Genomic DNA, 21,123 nt, shown 5'->3' on the forward strand with positions numbered 1-21,123 from the left:
TGCTCTCTCTCTCTCTCTTTCTCTCTCTCAAAAATAAATAAATAAACTTTAAAAAATTTAAAAAGAGATTATAAAAGGTATTCTGTGGGATAATTCCTTCTGGATCTCTTGCAGAAGCCAGGTATCCCCAGCTCTTCTAAAAAATTTTAAAAAACATTATCTATTAATCTTACTACATTGCAGTTTGCAACAACTAACTGCCCTTGGCCAGGTGAACATCTCTCTCTCTCTCTCTGAATCTGCTTTTGCCTATCTTTCTTCCTTCCTTTATTTCTTCCTTCCTTCCTTCCTTCCTTCCTTCCTTCCTTCCTTCCTTCCTTTCCAATCCATATGCACAAATGATTCCTATGCACCCATTATATGTGTATTGTCCTTTTCTTTCTCAATTATTTTGATTTAATCATATTGTCTCTGGCTCTTTAAAGTTATTAAAGAAAACAAACATCAAGCATTCTTACCTTCAATTTAAATGTAGTACTCAAAATTCACTGAGTTAAGATCAAATGCAATAGTTAATAGGATTTCTTTAAAATGTAAAAACATTATTCAATAAATTAAAAATATATCTGAACATTTAACAACACTGAAATTGCATTTATAATAAGCTTTTTCTTCTATGTTTTCATATTCACTAAGAATATTTCATTTTAGAAATCATGTTGTCTTCATTTGAGGGAAGATATTTTATTAAAGCAATTTTTTTTTCAACTGATTAATAAAATTTACTGAAAATCTTCTATGTGCTCAGCTCTGCCATAAATTCCATGAAAGAGCTGCTTAAAGAAATACTATATTTTGAAGTATCCCTTTTTAAGTTTAACACATTATAAAAACTGTATTCTATATAAATTTATAACTTATACCTCAGTAAATTTAATGTAAAAGATAGTAAATAAATGCAACTAGAATGTACTGAGACAAAAAAATCATTATGTCCAAGGAAGCCAAGAGGCATCCTTACATCCTAGTAAGTTTATATAAAAGATTGACAGGAGATGTATTCTATAGCCAAATTACTTTTAACATTTCTTTTAGGATTACAATATGGAATGCCAACTGGGAACAATTTTACAATCACTTTGTAACATGTACAATGTTGATTTATTTCTTACTATAAGTTTTCCTGACATAATCTCTACCTTCAGCAATATAGAAAACTCTAACCTCCTTCAACATGAACAGTTGTGTATTTTGAGGATGCTCTATGGCATAATGATAAGAGCGTAGGCTTGTGGTCATTAGGTCTGGATTTGAATCCTGACTTGATAACTTTCTCTTGCATGAACTTAGACTGGGCTACTTAACCTATCCCTTCTTTGTGTATCTCTCTGTCTATGTTCTTACTGCTCTCTTGTCTCTCATTCTCTTTCTTTCTCTTTTTCTTAAATCATCTTTAAAGATTTATCTTAAAGGACTATTACAAAAAATAAAATAAATTATAAAATATTTCATACACTATTTGGCATGTAATAAATGCTAAACTATGGTAGCAAATATATGGTTATCCATTAATGCTATATAGATACAATGGAAATTTTCCATTATAAATAGCTTTTTCTTACAAGCGTGATTCATATGTCCTGAGCTCATAGGATTCTACTGATCTTCATACCTGAATAAATATCCATCATTCTGTGAAGCAAAGAATATATGTTCTTCCTGACAAAGATTGTTTTGATCACTTCTCTCTTCATTATTTTACTTAGACTCTTTAATCATATTGTTTCTGAAGTTCTTTTGATCAAAATGGTACTTCCTTTGGTAATATTAAATAGCTTTCTTTTAGAATTCATTATCTTGTCAAATAAATATTGAGAAAAATGATGAAAAGCTTATTATTGTTAAGCCTCCTTTTAATAAGATGATGGCAACTGTCTTTACTAAATCGGTTAAATAAGAATAAGTTTACTGGTCATACATCCTGTCTTATATATTCGTTCTATTACAAATTTGAGGCAGTTGCCACCTAATGTATTGTAAATCTTACTTATAGTAACAAATCATAAAACAACTGGATTCATTAAAAATATATTATTTTATAAAAGTTAAAGGCACTGCTAAGGTTATTCTTTTAACAGATGAGATTTCTGCTGATACGTGCAACTTAAAAGACTGTATATCAATGACTAATAAAGTGACATACAGATAGGACAAATAACAGGAAGTTACTGGTTCTGGTAGTTTTGATAATGCCCAGTGAACAAATAGAGTAGCATTTTGAAAGGCAGCTGTCCAGGAAGTGTTTGTTCCTTATCTATAGCTTTTAGCTCTACCTCCTTTGTGTCATTTGAGATTCTGTCTTCCAAATTGTTTACACCATCAGATTTTTTGTGTGCTATTTCATTTTATAATTGATAAAAAATATGTCACACTAATTGGAAAAAAAAGTGCTGAAGATGTTGAATATGGAATTTTGAATATGGAACATTTGCATCTGTAAAGGAAGTATGCTCATAAGGACTGAAATATGGGAAATTTTGATAATGATCTTTTAATTATATCATGAGGCATTTTTGTGCTTATGAAAATTTTCAAACATAGACAAAAAGTAAAAAGGATGGTCTAACGGATCCCAAATATTCATGACCCATGATCAAACAAAAATTTGATCAAATTTTTCCATATCTGTTTCACCTATCTTTCATGCTTTTTAAAGGTGTTTTTTCAATAAATCCCAGACATACATACATGTGCCTTTGTGCTGAGGCAGCAGGTAGGAAAAGTAGGGCAATAGGTAGAAGGGATCAGGGTATTCTTAACAGAAGAGGTGGGAAAGTCATTTCTGGAGATCCGATCTGTGACTTCTCAATGACAACCTGGAGTTGGTAACCACAAATGAGTGGTGTGAACAGAAATTAAGGGAAGCTCTAAATCAGTGATTCTCATCCTTGGGGTTTATTCTCAGGTATCACAGGTACATTTCAGAATCCTGAGAAGGGGCTTGGACTGGGTTTTAAAAACAATATTCAGCATAATACCCTTATAAAAGGAAATTTTTTAGATATATATTAGAAACTGTAGTAAAGTCAGGAGATATTTAGGTTTTTCAAATGTGCCTACGGATAAAACTAATGAAAAACAATACTTTGTATCACTTTTTTCTTAATGTATGATCCTTAGACTTTCTGTGGTCAATAAATCATGTGGAGTGTTTGTTAAAATATGCACATCCCCCCAGACATGGCATCAAAATTTCTAGTGATGAGACCTGATATTCTATATTTAATAAGCTCTAGACTGATTCTTATTCATGGGCAGCTTAATTATGGAAAAATAAGTGTGGGGAGGGATCGGTGGTTCCCAAATCTCTGGTCACAGTGCTGGGTCAGGCTGGCTGCCTCATTATGTTCTGAGAGGCTTACAAAGCACAAATTCCTACACTCCACTTCTAAAAATTCTGATTCTGAAAGTCTGGATGAGATTCAGGATCTTACTAGGTAATTTTGACATACAGCCAGGTTTAGAAATCCTGGAATTAAATGACCAACATCTAAGATTCTTACAACTCCAAAAGTCAGTGATTCTTTGTATTATTACTGAGCTATCAATATCCTGTCCTTGATAATAGATTTAAAATTGCACAGTACTTGCATCGTCCATAAAATGGAAGTTAGTTGTCGATTACAAGAAGAATCATTTTAAATATACTAAGGTTTCTTGCTAGTATTAGAGAAGAGACCTGGTAGCAAAATGATCAGATCCTATATTCATGTAAAACTCTGCACATGCATATGCTATGTGTCACCAGATTCCCAAAAGCCATGGTACATCTAAATCAGGCATTAGGATGGAAAGGAAGGAGGTGGAGTCAGGGAGAAAGTTTTCAGGCCAACTCTACAGAAAACATAGTGTTATAACTTTGAAGCTCTTTTTCAATCTATGACCCATTATACTCTCTCTCCTTCATTCCTCCACCATGGGAAAACCCCTACAGGTTGCCACAGTTTTGATGACCATCTGTCTTCCAACCAAGATGGTGGAAAAAGCAAAAACGTGGTGAATCTTGGAGCAATCCGACAAGGCATGAAGCGCTTTCAATTTCTGTTAAACTGCTGTGAGCCAGGGACAATACCTGATGCATCCATCCTGGCAGCTGCTTTGGATCTTGTAAGTTGTTAGAAGAATTTGCCCACTCTATCTCCCATTACAATTAATACTGCTAATGGAGGAAAGCATGAGTCCCTAATCTTAACCCTATCTGTGGAGTTATTTTTTTTAATTAATGCTTTATAGTTTTCAGAGGACAGGTCTTTCAAAACCTCCTTGCTTAAGCTTATTTATAGGTATTTTATTATTTTGCATACAATTATAAATGGGATTGTTTTCTTAGTTTCCCTTTCTGGTACTTCATTATTAGTGCATAGAAGTGCAACAGATTTCCATATATTAAATTTGTATCCTGTGACTTTACTGAATTTATTTATCAGTTCTAGTAGATTTTTGGTGAGTCTTTAGGGTTTTCTATATATAGCATTATGTCATCTGCAAATAGTAAAAAGTTTACTTCTTTCTCCAATTCGGTTGCTTTCTATTTCTTTTTCTTGTCTGATTGCTATGGCTAGGACTTTCAATACTATGTTGAATGAAAATGACAGTGGACATTTTCGTCTTGGCCCTAATCTTAGAGGAAAAGCTCAGTTTTTCACCATTGAGTATGATGTCAGCTGTGGGTGTTTTGTGTATGGCCTTTATGCTGTTGAGGAATGTTCCCACTAAACCAACTTGGTTGAGAGTTTTTTTCAAGAATGAATGTTGTACTTTGTCAAATGCTTTTTCTACATTTATTGAGATGATCGTATAGTTTTTGTGGGTTTATTTTTTTGATTGCTTTTCTCAGCACTAATGGCAAAAGAAGGAAGAAAGGTGGTGAGATGAAAAAAAGAAAAGGACAAATTTTAATAAATATGTACTGGGAAGTAGACTGTATAGCATTATGATTAAAAGGATATGAGGGCTTTAGAATCTGACTACCTGGATCAAAATCACTCTAACATTCACCAGACGAACTTCTGTAAAATGAAAGAGTAATAATCACATACCTACCTCCTCAGGCTAGTGTGAGGATTAAATGAGGCATTAAATAGAAAGCCTTCATCACAGTGCCTGGTAAGATAACTGTTCAATAAAGTAGGTCATTATTATTATTTTGTTATTATTAGTTTTAGGTTTGTCATGTATTAGTACTTAAACATCTCTGAGACGTTGTTTAATTGTCTATCAATTGGAGGAAAGATATGAAGGATCAATTTAAATTAATTGTGCAGAAGTGCTTTGAACTTCATGCTATTATACACAAAGGCAAGGGTTTAAGGAATATAAAGTGAATCTTCTTTAGAAAGGGCTTCTGTCAGGTAAACTAGGCCCAGATATGAGTTTTGAACTCAGTCTCTCAATTTCCTTTATTTATCTCTGGTTTAATAAATTCTTCATACACTGTGTAAATTCTGGGTACTCAATACCAGATAAGCATCAACAATAAAAGTCTTTTATTTTCTCTTTTAAAAAATACAAACTAAAATAGACTGTTTTTAAAACAAAAAGCTTTAAGCCTGCCTATAAATGATCTGTTTTCCAGATTTTGTAGCACATGAATAACTGATCATTGGCCACCCATATTTTACCTTTGAAAATAATCCAAATATAATCATGTAATTTATGACATTTTTTTGGTGACATTTGCAGCTTTTGCTCTCAGGATAGTGACTAGCAAGAGAGGTGGTTTCATTTAAGCCTGAAACACAAATACCACTGTAATCCCCCAAAATGATTACTTGTTGTATAAGATTTTTCAGTCAGTTCCCCATTCCCAGATATTGGCCATTGTGAATATTTATATATTCCAAAATGTTCAATGTGTATTGATGTCTGCTTTGGTGACTATTAAATGTGAAGAATCATGAGCCTCCAGGAGAGCTGAGGCTGGTGACAATTAATCAAAAACAAGGTGCCTGTCTAAAGCAAGAGTTTGACAAGGCAAGGAACCAATCCCTTGTTTTTTAAGTGGGAGAATGGTAACTAGCCTGCCACCCCTTTGAGTTGCGCAATGATGTTTTTTAATCACTACTGACCTATTCCAAAAGGAGCAGATTAAAATAAACAAATGTGACAAATTCATAAGAAAAGGACAAACAATGGAACATTCACATAAGGAGTAAGTATATGAACAGCCAGTTCATCAAAAATATTAACACCCAATTAAGTATGTTCCATCTTATTTGCACTTAAGAAATGCTCATTAACGGGTCCATAAATTCCTATATTCTAACCATCAAATGATTAGAAAGTGTTGACAGGGAATAAAATGTCAGACACCACTACATGATGTTGGTTAGTGGTGGAAGCAGCAGGATTTGATTAAGAATAGAAGGAAGTCAGAATAACAGGGTAATAATGAGATGGTGGTAATGGGGAGTGGAGCACTCCTTGGCCCCTCCCTGCATAGTAAATAATTTTAAAGTGGATATTGTCACAGAGGAGGGGCAGTTCTCTGCATATTAATTATATCAAGTGGCATGAGTGGTGGAATTAAAAAGTGGCTTGAAAGATATGGCCCACTGTGGCTTAAAAGATACTCATCATATAATTAATTAATTCTACCAATATCTATTGAGAGCTTCCCATGTACCAAGCATGGTGCTAGCTGTTAATAATGATGCAACAAAACAACTTCTTTTGAACCTTTTTTACTGAAGATTGTATTTGCCTAGTGATCTGTTTTCCAGCCTTCTTACTGTACAGCATTCTAGGGTAGATAAACTAATGATTAACATTTATTGTGTGCCTACTGTTTCCAAATGAAAAAAAGACTGAAGCTCAGAAAGACCAACTAACAGTCCAGGACTACACAGCTAGCAAAGGATAGAGCCAGATTAGATCTCTGTGTGTCTTTGAAGACTGTATTTTGGTTGTCTCATTAAAAAATTATGTGAGATAACTATAGGAACTTATTTTAAAACATGCAAAAGTAATAAATTCTGTATTTTATACATGATAAATGTAAGTAAGAAAGTAAAGATGACAGAAGTTAGTTGAACTCACAGTAACAATTAGGCGTTAGCACTTTACTGGTAGGTGGTTTAAGCTGTAATGTTCCAAAGGTACCGTCATGTCTATTTTCGTGTCAATCTTAAAGTCATAGCTACTTTGGGAGATTTTTAGACAAGATGGGGGATCAAATTTCTCAAGCAACTGCCTAATGAGATTATGGAAAATGATAATAACAAATCATATTATTTCAAATTTTTGAAAAACTGGTAGAAAGATGATATAGACACAGCTGTCCATACAACTTGGAAAATGATGGCATGATAACATTTAAACAGCTATTATGAATTTTAATGGTCCAAAAGCATTTGAATCCTTTAAAAAGTTTCCTTTACACACGAATACATGATGAACTCATAATCAGAAAATATAGGAGTTTTTCTTTAAAGATTCATACCACATATTCACTCTCTAAACCAGTATTTCTTTTTTTTAAGATGTTTATTCATTTTTGAGAGAGAAGAAGACAGAGCATGAGTGGGAAAGAGGCAGAGAGAGAGGGAGAGACAGACTCTGAAGCAGGCTCCAGGCTCTGAGCTGTCAGCACAAAGCCCGACACAGGGCCTGAACTCACAAACCATGAGATCATGACCTGAGCCAAAGTTGTAACGGACTGAGCCACCCAGGGGCTCCACTAAACCAGTGATTCTTAATATTTTGGAGACATAGACTCTTTTAGAATTGGATTAAAGCTCTGGAAATTTTCCCAAGAGAAGTGCACTTGTAGACAAAATTTAACAAATAATATTAGAAGCTTTACGGACTCCTTGCAAAACCCATCCATGAAAACAAAACTATTAAGAATTAAATCTCAATTAATGCATTATTACTGGCAAATGAAACATTTTAGTGAAGTAATTGGACTGATTACTTTTATTAACAATTATTGGTGTTATGAAAACAGAATAATTGCTTCCTATATGTAATACTTAGGAATTGTATAAGATATGTGGGCATGGGAGAAATATGAGGCTTGTCACAAAGAGAGCATTTAAAGATTTGAAAAATAATCCCAATAGAACAAATGAATACTGGTTTCTGAATGTAGATTATTTTAAGAGGAATACTGATCAATACTTTGATAATCAAGTCTCTTTGGTGTTGACATTTCATCCCCTCCTACCAAAAGGTTTCATACCTATTTGATTTCCAACTGCTATAATGCTTAGTTTTCAAGGAGATGAGGTTACAGGGGTTTCCAGATACAAGTACACTCTTCTCCTGCCTGTAGCTTGACTCCTACCCCTAAATTGGGCTGAATCCCACTGGAAACTTAAAATTTATTTTACTTCCCCAAAATATGGCTATTGCCAGATAGTTACCAGACCACTAGATTCTCTTTTCTTCCTTTCCTTTGGAACCTACTCTGGCCCTGCTTGACCTTCTCAATCTTATAAATCTCATGGTAAGAAATAAAATAAAGGGGTTTGATGTTTATAAGCAGTGTCTTTGAGCCTCAAAGAAAAGAAGCATTTTCTGATCATTGTAGATGTCCAGTGATGGGGTAGCTCCACTGAGAAGTGATCAGTTCTTTGTCACTAGATTGGATTCAATGGGGGCCACTGTACAGAGGGGCCACAAGAAGTGGGTGGTTTGTATGATTCCCTTTCATACCTGAGTCTGTGATTCGAGGTCAAGGCCAAGGAGTATACAGAGGTCAGAGGTGACAATTCCAGATACCAGAATCAGTAAAGGTTTAAAGGAGTGTGGTAGTCTCCATTATCAGACAAAGAATCTAGGTAGAGCTCATTGAATAAAAGGGAGAGGTAATGATGGTGGCAGTAGTGGATAACCATAGTAACATTTTCATTATACTTGATAGTTTATAAAGCACTTTCACATTTATTACCTTGTTCACATGAGAGGAAAGGAACCAGCTCAGGGAACAGTCCCCAACTAAGGGCATAACTTAAATCCAGTTTCTCAAGTACGGAAAAGTGAAGGAACGGATCACTGATGAATTGTGACAAGCATCCTGAGGAAGAGGAACAGAGCTGTGTGTCCTGTGTGCTTGACTCAAGGTAGCCTTCAGTATTTACTGTCATTTGCCCAGGTATGACAACTGCATACCTGTTCATCTGGGTTAAGAGTTTCTTGGAATTACTCTTTCACAAATGCCCTCCACTAAATGTATTTTTAGCTTTGTTTCCTCTGTATTTGGCTTCACTTAATATCTGATTTCATCTTCCTCCTGGCTTTCAGAAATGTCTCACTGTTAAAATATGTCTTACATGTTTTACAATGCATTTGTGGTTTTTGTCATATAGGTATAATTGTGTGAATATGGATAGAAATTTCTATCAAGTAGAAAGATGAATATAGAAATATCTGTATTTCTACCATATAGAAATATGAATATAGAAACATAGAGGTAGGTATAAATATAAATGACATAGATGGATAGATTGCTGATTGATAGATACATAGATGAGATCCAGATCCAGATACGGATATAGGCATACTTCTTGATTCTGCCATTTCATCACATAGGATTTGGGAGAGGAGGGAAAGACAAATGTGTTCATTTCATCATCACAATCCATTCCAACACTTTCTCCCTTCTCTCCTTTATTGTTTGCTTCTGTTGGATGTTGCATTTATTTTTAAGTGCAGCTTAAATACACTTTTTGCATTATGATGTAATTTTTATTTCAGAAGTTTTCACTGTTTTATTGCCTTAATCATAGATTGTAAGTGTGACTTTTTCAAATTTGCAATTTTCTTCAGAATTAAAAAGTATCATTAAATGAAAGAAATGTTAGAGATGTCAACATTCCGAGTCTTTCTGCAGGTTTGGTTTTAAACAATTCTCTTGTCATTATTGCTCTGACTACTCAACTTGGGGATAATTGGTTTAATTTTAAGTCCAGCACAGCTCTGCCTCACGCTCTTTCTTTTTAGTACAAATTTAATAGACACAACTGTAAAGCATTTTAGAAAAGACATGTTTTAGAAAAACCTCATTTGTCTCCAGGTTTATGTAATCTGCAAGCACAAAAATAGAAAAATTAAACAGTTCTAACGAAAGGCACTTCTGTCTGTTTTCTGTATAGTTCAGATGAAATATTGTGTCCTTTTTTAGTCAGTTAAATATATAACATGAACAGACATAGTGATCTCTAATTTATTAGCATGAATAACACTAGTAATAATGTCTTTTGCATTAGGAGAAATTCCAAGAAGGCAAGAAAGTCAGTGATATTATAGAATTCTCTCTGGTCTGGGATGGAGAAAACCTAATTCTTGGTAAATTACATAGCCTTATAAATAGATAGCTTTAGGAACGATTGTATAGTTTTTTCTCCAACTGAGGCACTTTGGAGAGTGAAAGGGGATGCTATCAAGAATTATACCAGTTAGGGGCGCCTGGGTGGCGCAGTCGGTTAAGCGTCCGACTTCAGCCAGGTCACGATCTCGCGGTCTGTGAGTTCGAGCCCCGCGTCAGGCTCTGGGCTGATGGCTCGGAGCCTGGAGCCTGTTTCCGATTCTGTGTCTCCCTCTCTCTCTGCCCCTCCCCCGTTCATTCTCTGTCTCTCTCTGTCCCAAAAATAAATAAAAAACGTTTGAAAAAAAAATTTAAAAAAAGAAAATCTACCAGATAAATGAAATTTAAAAAAAAAAAAAGAATTATACCAGTTAAGCAGAATAAACTGGAAGTCTTTGGGAGAAAACGAAACACTGGTTCCCATAGATATAGTCACACTTTCAGGTTCACTGCATCGAATTTGATCCACACAGGGCTTTCCATCATAAGACTACTTGGTGATCAATGCAGATTAGCTTCTTTCAGGGAAGTAGGAATATACATGCCTACGAGGAACTATCAAAGTGAAATCATATTGTGTTCTCTTTTGAATCATAAGAAAGGTTGAAATAATTCAGTAATAACCAAAACTAAATCATGAAATTATTCACTTGATTCTAGTGCTATTTCTATATTATTGAATTTTTAAAAAGATCCTAACTATGAAATGTAGCATAAAAGTAATATATATCATAAACATGAAGAGTTGAAGGGGAAAAAAAGTTTTAATGTCACATATCCACCACTACCTTAAAATAGGACATTTCCAGTTTTTTAAAGTTGGATTCCCTTCCCTAATCATATACCCCCTATCTCCCAGAAGACCCTGCTCTCTTGAACTTTATTTTATCTTTCCTGTGCTTTCTTTATTTTACCACATGCACTTGTATCTCTAGGAAATACATTGTTTCTTTTTGTTTTGTTTGCCTAGTTCTAAAATTCATTTAAATTAAATTATACCATCCTCTTTTTGTTCCGTGTTTCATTTGAGTTCACCTTTGTTGATGCTTTAGCATCAATACAATCATTTTCACTGGTGAATGATGTTTGTTTGAATATGTCAGTTTACATATCCGTTCAATGTTAGATGGACATTTTTATTTTTTCAAAATTTTGACTATTTTGAACAATGCCTTCGTGAGTGTTACTGCATATGGGCCTTGATTTACAGTTTTCAAAATACATGCGTGGGTGGCATTACTGAATCATAATTTTACTATAGGATACCAAAGGGTATTTCAAAGTAGTTGCAGCAATTACTGGCACCAACATTGTAATAAAAGCTGCTGTTGCTCTGTGCTCTTGTCTTGTATTGTCCAACATTTTTATCTTTACCAGTCTGATGAATTAAAGTAACAACACTTTATATTTCAACCTAAAATCTGAAATGTCTTCTTATACCATTTACCATTCACGTTTCACTTTGGCAAAAGATCCCATGTGTTTATTTTCTATTTTTTCGAGGATTATTTAAATTTTGTTGAGGATTTTAAAAGGATGTAGATATTGTCAATAAGAATCCATTTTCTGTTCCCTACTTTGTGGCTCATTTTCATTTTATTCCTTATACTAAATTTTAATAAAGAGAAATTTTTAATTTGATTCATTAAAATTTTCTTTATGGCTAGCAGTTTTTTTTTAACAGATTTTTAAAGAAATTCCAAGACAATAAATATATTCTTATTTTTTCTTATAAAAGTTTTAAAGTTTGCATTACACACCGAAGTCCTTAGCTAGAACTTACCATGTGATTGGTATAAGATAGGAAATTGTTTTCTTAATCCTTTTTTATCCACATGGAAAATAATTATCCTAGCATAATATATTACTAGTTCCTACTTTATTCTCTGATGTGCGGAGAATTCATTTCATTTATTGCTTTGAATTCATAGTATTATCTTAATTATGTGTCAGATTTCCATATATGCATGAGTGTAATTTTGAGGGTTTCTGTTTTTGTTTTTTGTTCTATTCCCCTTGTACCCTAAGTTAAACTACTCTGTTTTAATAGCTAGAACTTTTAATGTCACCTAAGCTATTTATGGCTCTTTGCTCTTCCCTGTGAGTTTTATAATTAGGTTGTCAGGTTTCATAAAAATACTTTGATTTATTCTTGGAATTATATCAAGTCCATAGATAAATATAGAGATAACTGAAATTCAAATTGAAATTCAGTTCTTAATTGGTTAGTCAAAAGTTCTACTTCCTTCTGAATCAATGTAATTTTAATTTTTTTAGTAATTTGTCAATTTCACCTACATTTACATGGGTTTTTTGGCATAAAATTTATCATAACATTTTCTTATTAGCTCTTAATCTTTGCAGTATCTGTAGTTATTCTATGTTTTTATTTCTAAAATTGTGGGGTTTTTTCTTGTTTAGGCTTGCCAGATATTTGTCAATTTTATTAGTTTTTTTTTAATGGCCTTGTTGATTCTGTGTTATCTTTGTTCTCAAATTCATTACGTCCTGCTCTTTATTTTCTTCTCTTGTTTTGAATTCATTGTATTTTTTTTAGCTTATTGGCTGATTGCTGAGCTAATAATTTCACTTTTCCTTTTCAAAACTGATCATTTAGCTATAAATTTCCCTCAAATACTACTTTAACTACACACCATAAATTTTGATAAGCTGTATTTTTGCTACAACTTATTTTTAAGTAATTTTTAATTTCTTTAATCTTTTTTTTTTTTTTGACCCATGGGCTATTTAGATGTGTATGTGTGTGTTTCAGTTTATAAATTCCAAGGTTTTATTAGGCATCCATTTGCTATTGATTTGTAAGTTTGTTTTTGCATACTGATTCTTTTGAATTAATGGAGACTTGTTTTATGAACCAGAACATTATTGATTTTCATAAATGTCCCATTTGTGGTTGAAAAGAATGTGCAGTCTCCAATTCTTAGGTGTAGTATTTTATATTCAAATCTCCATTCTTATTTACTTCTTACTGTTTGATATGTGGATTACTAAGTTGTGGGGTTTTTTAAATTTAAATTTTATGTTTTATTTTTAAAAATTTACATCCAAATTAGTTAGCATATAGTGCAACAATGATTTCAGGAGTAGATTCCTTAATGCCCCTCACCCATTTAGCCCAACCCCCTCCCACAACCCCTCCAGTAACCCTCAGTTTGTTCTCCATATTTATGAGTCTCTTCTGTTTTGTCCCCCTCCCTGTTTTGATATTATTTTTGTTTCCCTTCCCTTATGTTCATCTGTTTTGTCTCTTAAAGTCCTCATATGAGGGAAGTCATATGATTTTTGTCTTTCTCTGACTGACTAATTTCACTTAGCATAATACCCTCTAGTTCCATCCACGTAGTTGCAAATGGCAAGATTTCATTCTTTTTGATTGCTGAGTAATATTCCATTGTATATATATACCACATCTTCTTTATCCATTCATCCATGGATGGACATTTGGGCTCTTTCCATACTTTGGCTATTGTTGATAGTGCTGCTATAAACATGGAGGTGCATGTGTCCCTTCGAAACAGCACACCTGTATCCCATGGATAAATGCCTAGTAGTGCAATTGCTGGGTTGTAGGGTAGTTCTATTTTTAGTTTTTTGAGGAACCTCCATACTGTTTTCGAGAGTGGCTGCACCAGCTTGCACTGCCACCAACAATGCAAAAGAGATCCTCTTTCTCCGCATACTCGCCAACATCTGTTGTTGCCTGAGTTGTTAATGTTAGCCGTACTGACAGGTGTAAGGTGGTATCTCATTGTGGTTTTGATTTGTATTTCCCTGATGATGAGTGATGTTGAGCATTTTTTCATGTGTCAGTTGGCCATCTGGATGTCTTCTTTGGAGAAGTGTCTATTCATGTCTTTTGCCCATTTCTTCACTGGATTATTTGTTTCTTGGGTGTTGAGTTTGATAAGTTCTGTATAGAGTTTGGATACTAAGTTGTGTTTAAATCTTCACACTGATGGCAAATTTGATGGCATTTATAGTTGTAGTTCTGACAATCTATATTTATTTAGTAGCAGTTTAGAAGTATGGCAAGTATCTAGTGCTATGAGCCTTTTATCACTAGCTAGTGACCCAGTTTATTTTTAGTAAGATAGATTTCTCTCTGATTCCAATACAGATGAAATCATTTTGTTAGGTTAACATTGGCTTGGTATGTCCTTTTGCCAATAATTTACTTTCAACTTTTCTATATGTTTGTGTTTTAGGTATGATTCTCATAAAAAAATACACTGAATTTTTTATACTACTTTAACAACCTTTTCCCCTGGAAAATTTAGTACCTTTGCACAGATTAATGATTGCTGATATAGATTAACCTCACTTCTTTTTGCCTATTTATCACACATTTTCATTATTTCATTGTATATGTGTTCTTATTTCTATTTTATATCCTCTTTTAGATTGTGATGGATTTAGTTTTATTTCTATTGATTTGGTTTGGTTTGGTTTAGCTTTGTTTTATTTATTTTCCTTCACTAGATTGGAAATTATTGTATTCTGTTTTTATTTTTTAAAATTACATATTTCAATAAATGAAGTCTATAATTAGTATCCATACTCTTCCCTCAAACAGTAAAATACTGTAAAGGATTTTAACCCCAACTATTGTTCAAGATTTAGTTCCAGCTTGTTTTTGTTTCAACATTGACAAAGCAGACAATATTTTTATTGATTTTCAGGAAAATTATTTTTGAATTTACCCAAAAGCTTAGCATATTCTCTGCTCCCCATTTCTCCTTGAATCTCATACATTCTCCCTAGGATCCATGTTCTTTGAAGGTGACCTTTCAGAAGTTTCTTTAGTGATGATCAATTGGCAGTAGCTCTCACAACTACAATTTACTTGAAAATGTATTTATTTTGATCTCATTCTTGAAAGATACTTTTGGGGCGCCTGGGTGGCTCAGTCGGTTAAGCGCCCGACTTCGGCTCAGGTCATGATCTCGCGGTCTGTGGGTTCGAGCTCCGCATCGGGCTCTGTGCTGACCGCTCAGAGCCTGGAGCCTGTTTCAGATTCTGTGTCTCCCTCTTTCTCTGACTCTCCCCTGTTCATGCTCTGTCTCTCTCTGTCTCAAAAATAAATAAACGTTAAAAAAAAAAATGAAAGATACTTTTGCTGGAATTATAATTACAAGCTAACATTTTCTTTCTGTACCTCAAAGTTCTTACCCCATTCTTTTCTGACTTTATCAACATTCATTTATAGTAACATGCATAATATAATCTGTCTCCCTTAATTGCTTTTAACACTTTCTTTTTATTGTTGATATTTTGCAGTTTCACTAAGATGTTTCTGGCTCATTTTTCTTACTTTAGGTTCATAAAGCCCCTGAATCATGTACTTGGCATATTATATATGTTCTGCAAATTGTTCAATTATTATCTCTTCAAAACTTCTATCTTTCACATTTTATCTAATCTTTAGTTCTATGAATTAAAAAGGTATATGATAGATCTTATTGTTTTATCCTCTGTTTTTGACAATTTCTCTTTCATATTTTTCATTTCTTTGTTTCTTTCAATCTATATCCTGAGTACATTGCTGAGATATGTCTTCCATTTCACATTTTCTCTTTTCAACTTTGTCTAGTCCCATGGTTCTAAGCCGCAAGAAATTTTACCCAACAAGGGACACTTGACAATGTCTGGAAGAATTTTTTATTGTCACAACCTGGTGGTCGCTACTCGAATCTCGTGGGTAGATAACAAAAATGCTGACAAACATCTCCTAATACATAGTGCACCCTCCATAAAGAAAGAATTATCTGGCCCAAATGGTGATAGTGCTAAAGTTGAGAACACTTGATCTAATCTGTCTTTTAATCTATACATTGAGTTTGAAATTTCGAGTACTACTTTTTATTTGTAGAAGTTTTATTTGATCCTTGTTTTAAAACTACCAGGTCAACTTTGATAACCTATTTCTTCATCATACATTTCAATATCCACATTAATCTTTAGATGTATCTGATACCGTACAATTCCAATAACTCCTGTCTTTGTGAGTTTGATTCTATACTTTGTTGTTTCTGCTCTTACTCACGGTAGATTTTTAAATGTATTTGTTATGTGAACTTAACTTCTTGAGATTTTATCTGTGAGAATTCTTTAAGACCTGTATTAAAAGCAGTGTTATTTAGCAGATCAGCAATATCAGCATCATCTGTGCACATGTTTGAAATGCAAATTTTCAGGCCCTCAATATATCTCCTGAATCAGAATGTTTGGGATGGGACCAAAAAAATCTATTTTTGTCTATATTCCCCAGTGACTCTTATTCACACTTAAGTCTGAAGATTTGAGAAGTACTGATGTAAAATATTCCTCCAGAGAGGATTTCCATTTCCTTTCTTAGGCATGGAAGCAGCACTAACCTAAGATTATTTTTAAATGATATTTTTAGTGGTCAAGGAGCATGGAAGTCATACCCATTCTAGTCCAAACTTATACAAAAACGTGGGATTTTGATTAGGAGTTCTCATAAAAGAATCTTTTTTGTTTTGTTTTTTGTTTGTTGACTTGTTTATTTCTGTTTTACCCAGAGCCAGAGCCAAGTCTTTTCAGGCAAACCTACTTCTGCGGGGTAGACCTTTTTCTTATTCATTCACTGAACATAAGTCACACCTGGGATCTCGGCTTTATGTAGGAATGAATGAACTGACCTCCCACTCTGCTTGGGCCCAGACATTTAACTCATGGCCCATTGAAAACCCAGGGTCTGGCCTCTCCACGGTCAGTAGAAACCTTCAGGGTAATTATTCCTATGCTTGCTCTCACCCCTCTCTTTCCCCCACCCAAAATAATACTTTCTTGTAATTTCTTCTCTCCAGCAGTCTATTATCTCATGTTAGAAACAAAAGAAAGACAAAATGAAAACTTTGGGGGATATTTTATCCAGTATTTTTAGAAGTCTAAACCAAAGGAAGTTTGTTTCTACACGTAATCCATCAGATTGTCAGAAACAGAAGACTTTATTTAGTTTTTATAATACCCAAAATTTTAGTGTGATATGAGTAACTGTTAAAATGACTAGCCATCTAGACCATGTACTAAAATATAATGCCTGCCTCTAGCCTGATAACCAAATGATTTCAGTTGCCCACAGCTACTGTGGAAATGAGCAAGGGCAGAGACAGCCTGTCAGTTACTTAATGATCTCAGTCAGGCAGAGAATTCAATATAGGCTAAGTAATAAATACTGACTCACAAGCACATATCCTCTAGCAAACGAGGTTCCAATGCACATTAGGACCCACAATAACTGCTTATTCCCATTGGTTTTAAATAAATAGGTACCCTATGCCAGCAAGAGCTTTATATTTTATTGTAAGGCATAAAAATATTATGTAATTCCCCAGGGGCCAACATAAAATATTCAGTCTTTTAAAACAGTTAGTTCCTGTCCAGTGTTTTTTATATGAGTTTTCAGAATCAGTTAGGTTTCTTATCACATAATAAGTTTAGATATAGTCCTTCAGGGAAAGAAATGTATTGCAATTATAACCTTCAATTAACCATCGTATCTTGGTAACAATATTTTCTAAGTCCCCAGGCAAAATAAAGCACAGCTGCTTGAATTAGTGTTCCAATTCTCTCCTTCACTTTCATAAAGGAAACATTCAATATACATAATGATCTTATAAAATGCAGGAAAAGTGACAAAGGAAGTCAAGGAGAAGCAGCCAACCCTTGAAGTTTTCTAGTCATAGGATGTTAGAGAAATCCGTGCTGCATAATGACATTCTTATGACATTTTGTAGCTCTAACTAAATAGCTTTGTAGTCATTGCAGAGAACACCTTATATAAGAGTGAACCATGTGAAATTGTTAGTATTCAACTATTTTTGACCTTCAAACTTATAAATTCCATAAGATTTCACTGAATATTTTAGGTTAATCTAATCTTCCCAGTTAAAATTGATTCCTGCCTTGTCTAGGACTATAAGGTTATGCAACAATTGAATTGAAGCCACTCTTTGGCATTACAAAACATAAAAAGGTAATCTAGCAGACATGCTAATAAGACAGAAATTTAAATACGCCTACTTTTCTTTCAGGACCACCAGTAAAAATTCTCTGTGGTATACCAATGGTATCAAATTTTGTTTAGATGTTCACTTTTGACTATGCTCTGATACTCTGTGGTTTTCATCCATGCAGCGTTCTTCTGATTCATTTTTCTCCATTTGTGCTGTTGTTCTGTGTGATGTGAGTCCATCCCTATCCATTCTGTCATGTCTCCATTTTTTGCTGCTTCTTCAGATTGCGCTGAACTGTAAGAGGTAAGCTCCATCAAAAAGAGGAAAAATTGACTCTTCTCTATGTCCAGGAAGAATTCTTTTTGTCCAAGGTATTCTAGAACTCTGCCCCTAAAATCAATACTTTCTAAACTATACTCTGAAAGGAATTTATAAGGAAAATAATTCCCTATAGCCACACCCCACCTAAAATGCCTTGAAAGCTCTTTCATACACGTTGTGAAGTCAGTACTTAATGCTAAGTATCTTCTACCAGGATGCACAGTAGAGTCCTTAGCTTTGTAGAGTCCTCAACAACTTCTTCAATTGTCTGTATAGTAAGATATATACTACAATACCCCCCAGAAAGTGGTATTATTCAGTGTCATCTTGACTATAGTATTTCAAGTCTGCTTTCATCCACCAGGTTGATGAGGATTATAATAAAAAGGCAATGTTTGAGTTACTCTATGTCCTCATCCCTTAATGCAGATAGTGACATTTCTAAAAGTTACCTACTTTTACAGTTAACATGGATCAAATTCATCAGATAATAATCAACCCTCCTTTTCATGTTGTGCTGTATAGTTAATGGGAATTATTTTCACAATGATCTCGATTCCATTTCCAAACTTTAGATTAGGATTTCCTAGGGCAGATAACTGGTATTATCTGAGTTTTATTATAACTAGTTTTTGTGAACAGAAAGTCAGAATTGCTTTTCATTCCAAATGCCCTGAGCTTTCTAAGCTTTCTTCTGAATAAGGCAAGCCAATGTACATAGGAAAAACCACAAAGCACAATTTGGATTTTTCATTCATCTATTATTAATCTTTTCAGTGTCATCTAATAGTTAAGGGCAACAAAAAGATCCTCTGCCCCATACATTTGAGTTAGGCTAATTTTTGACCTTGGTAATTCTGTAGGAGCCAGGGTTTACAACATAATGCCACCCTAACAGTGGTTCTGTCTTCCTGTCATTAAGCAATGAATCCCATTGCTTTATATTGGGAATGTGTCAAAATTTGATGGGTTGACAACAAATTCACATGACTCACCTTGCCTTCCAGACTGCCATTTTTACAGACAGATGTTCAAGCCTTTCTGTGTCTGGAAATATGACATATCTGAGATATGTATATACATATACATATCTGAGATATGTAGTAAAATAAATATTTAATACAAGAAAAGAGCATAGACGTTTAATCTGTATGTTATGGTACCCCAATACTGATAGGTTTAACGCAGAAAATCATTTGACCCTCTCAATCTCGTCTTTCTATTCCTGTGACCTACTACCAAATCTTGGCACCAATGCAGTGGATGATAGATTTTCATCATTAGTGTCCACTTTTTTTTTTAAATGATAGGTTCTCACCATTAATGTTCATCTGGTACTCTACCTTTCCACATAGGTTAACTTTGCATGTAGTAGTGATGCATCATATGCTTTGTGATATTAAGTTCCTACATAAATATATTTCTTATCAGAATTCTTGATGGCTTCCTTTAAGTTGTGGACAATGAGAAAATGCTTAAAGGGCTAACTTACTAGAATCATTCAGTGTGTTTGAGATACTGTGGTATTCAAAGAATGAAGTAACCAACTCTGCCTAAGAGGAGAGACATTAAGGAAGGCTTCTTAGAGGAAGTAACTAAACTTATTAGTAAAAGTGGGAATTTACAAGATGGGAAAAAGGCTTAACAGCTCCACAAATCATGGAAACAACATGTGAAAAGGTGTAAGATGTCATAGTTAAGGGACTGTAACCTGTTCGATATAGTTAGACCATAGAGTACTTTATACAGAGATAGAAAGGGAGATGAACCAGATAACAAAGGTTGAGTATCTTTATTCGTGTTATGATTGAGATGGATGGAGCCTATAATAAATTTTAAATAGGAAAATGATATGATCATATATTTGTGTTTTAGAGAGTAACATTACATGACTTTAATGCCCCATTTAAAAAAAAATGACTTTCTACACACATTCTAGAAATCATCTTTGTCAAGATTTATCTGTGTATATATTAAGACAATGCAGGTACCAAAGAGGAACTAGCAACAATTTGTACATTAGAAAGGCCTGGTATTGAATCCTGTGTTCACCTCTTCCCAGCTGTATGATCGTAGAAAAATTATGCCTCATTTTTAAAAACATTGAAATGAGGATATTATTTCTAGTCTAGAGGTTTGTTATTATTATTCAGAATGACAACTCATAAAAGCTAATCAACATGTAATTGATACTCTCTATATATTAGCCCCTATTTTAATATTGTGGATTAATGAATTATTAAGAATATTATTGTTTGAAATGTTGAAAAGCGTTGGTTACTAATCAGCTTATGGCTATTAGGTAACTCTGAGTTGATGGCCAGTATTGTGATGTATTTTTTTTAAACTGGCTCAAGTTAAGTGTACATATTGTTGATGTATGTACTTTTTGTTACCTGTTGACCTTCTATGGGAATGTTCCTTTATTTATTTATTTATTTATTTATTTATTTATTTATTTTATTTATTTTAGCTTGTGAAGATTTCAGTAGG

At 33.8% G+C, this 21,123-nt stretch overlaps 1 protein-coding gene across 3 annotated transcripts in view; it reads left to right on the plus strand.

Annotated features, from left to right (window-relative positions):
- Window positions 1–21,123, plus strand: part of UNC80 (unc-80 homolog, NALCN channel complex subunit) — a 223,592-nt gene that overhangs the window by 72,957 nt on the left and 129,512 nt on the right. For all 3 annotated transcript variants that reach the window (XM_007086070.3, XM_042997540.1, XM_007086071.3), the window contains exon 22: window positions 3,935–4,107. In XM_007086070.3, coding sequence (XP_007086132.2) covers window positions 3,935–4,107 — 173 coding nt within the window. The remainder of the gene's footprint in view (window positions 1–3,934; window positions 4,108–21,123) is intronic.

This window comes from Panthera tigris, chromosome C1, assembly GCF_018350195.1.
Source record: "Panthera tigris isolate Pti1 chromosome C1, P.tigris_Pti1_mat1.1, whole genome shotgun sequence".
NCBI lineage: Eukaryota > Metazoa > Chordata > Mammalia > Carnivora > Felidae > Panthera > Panthera tigris.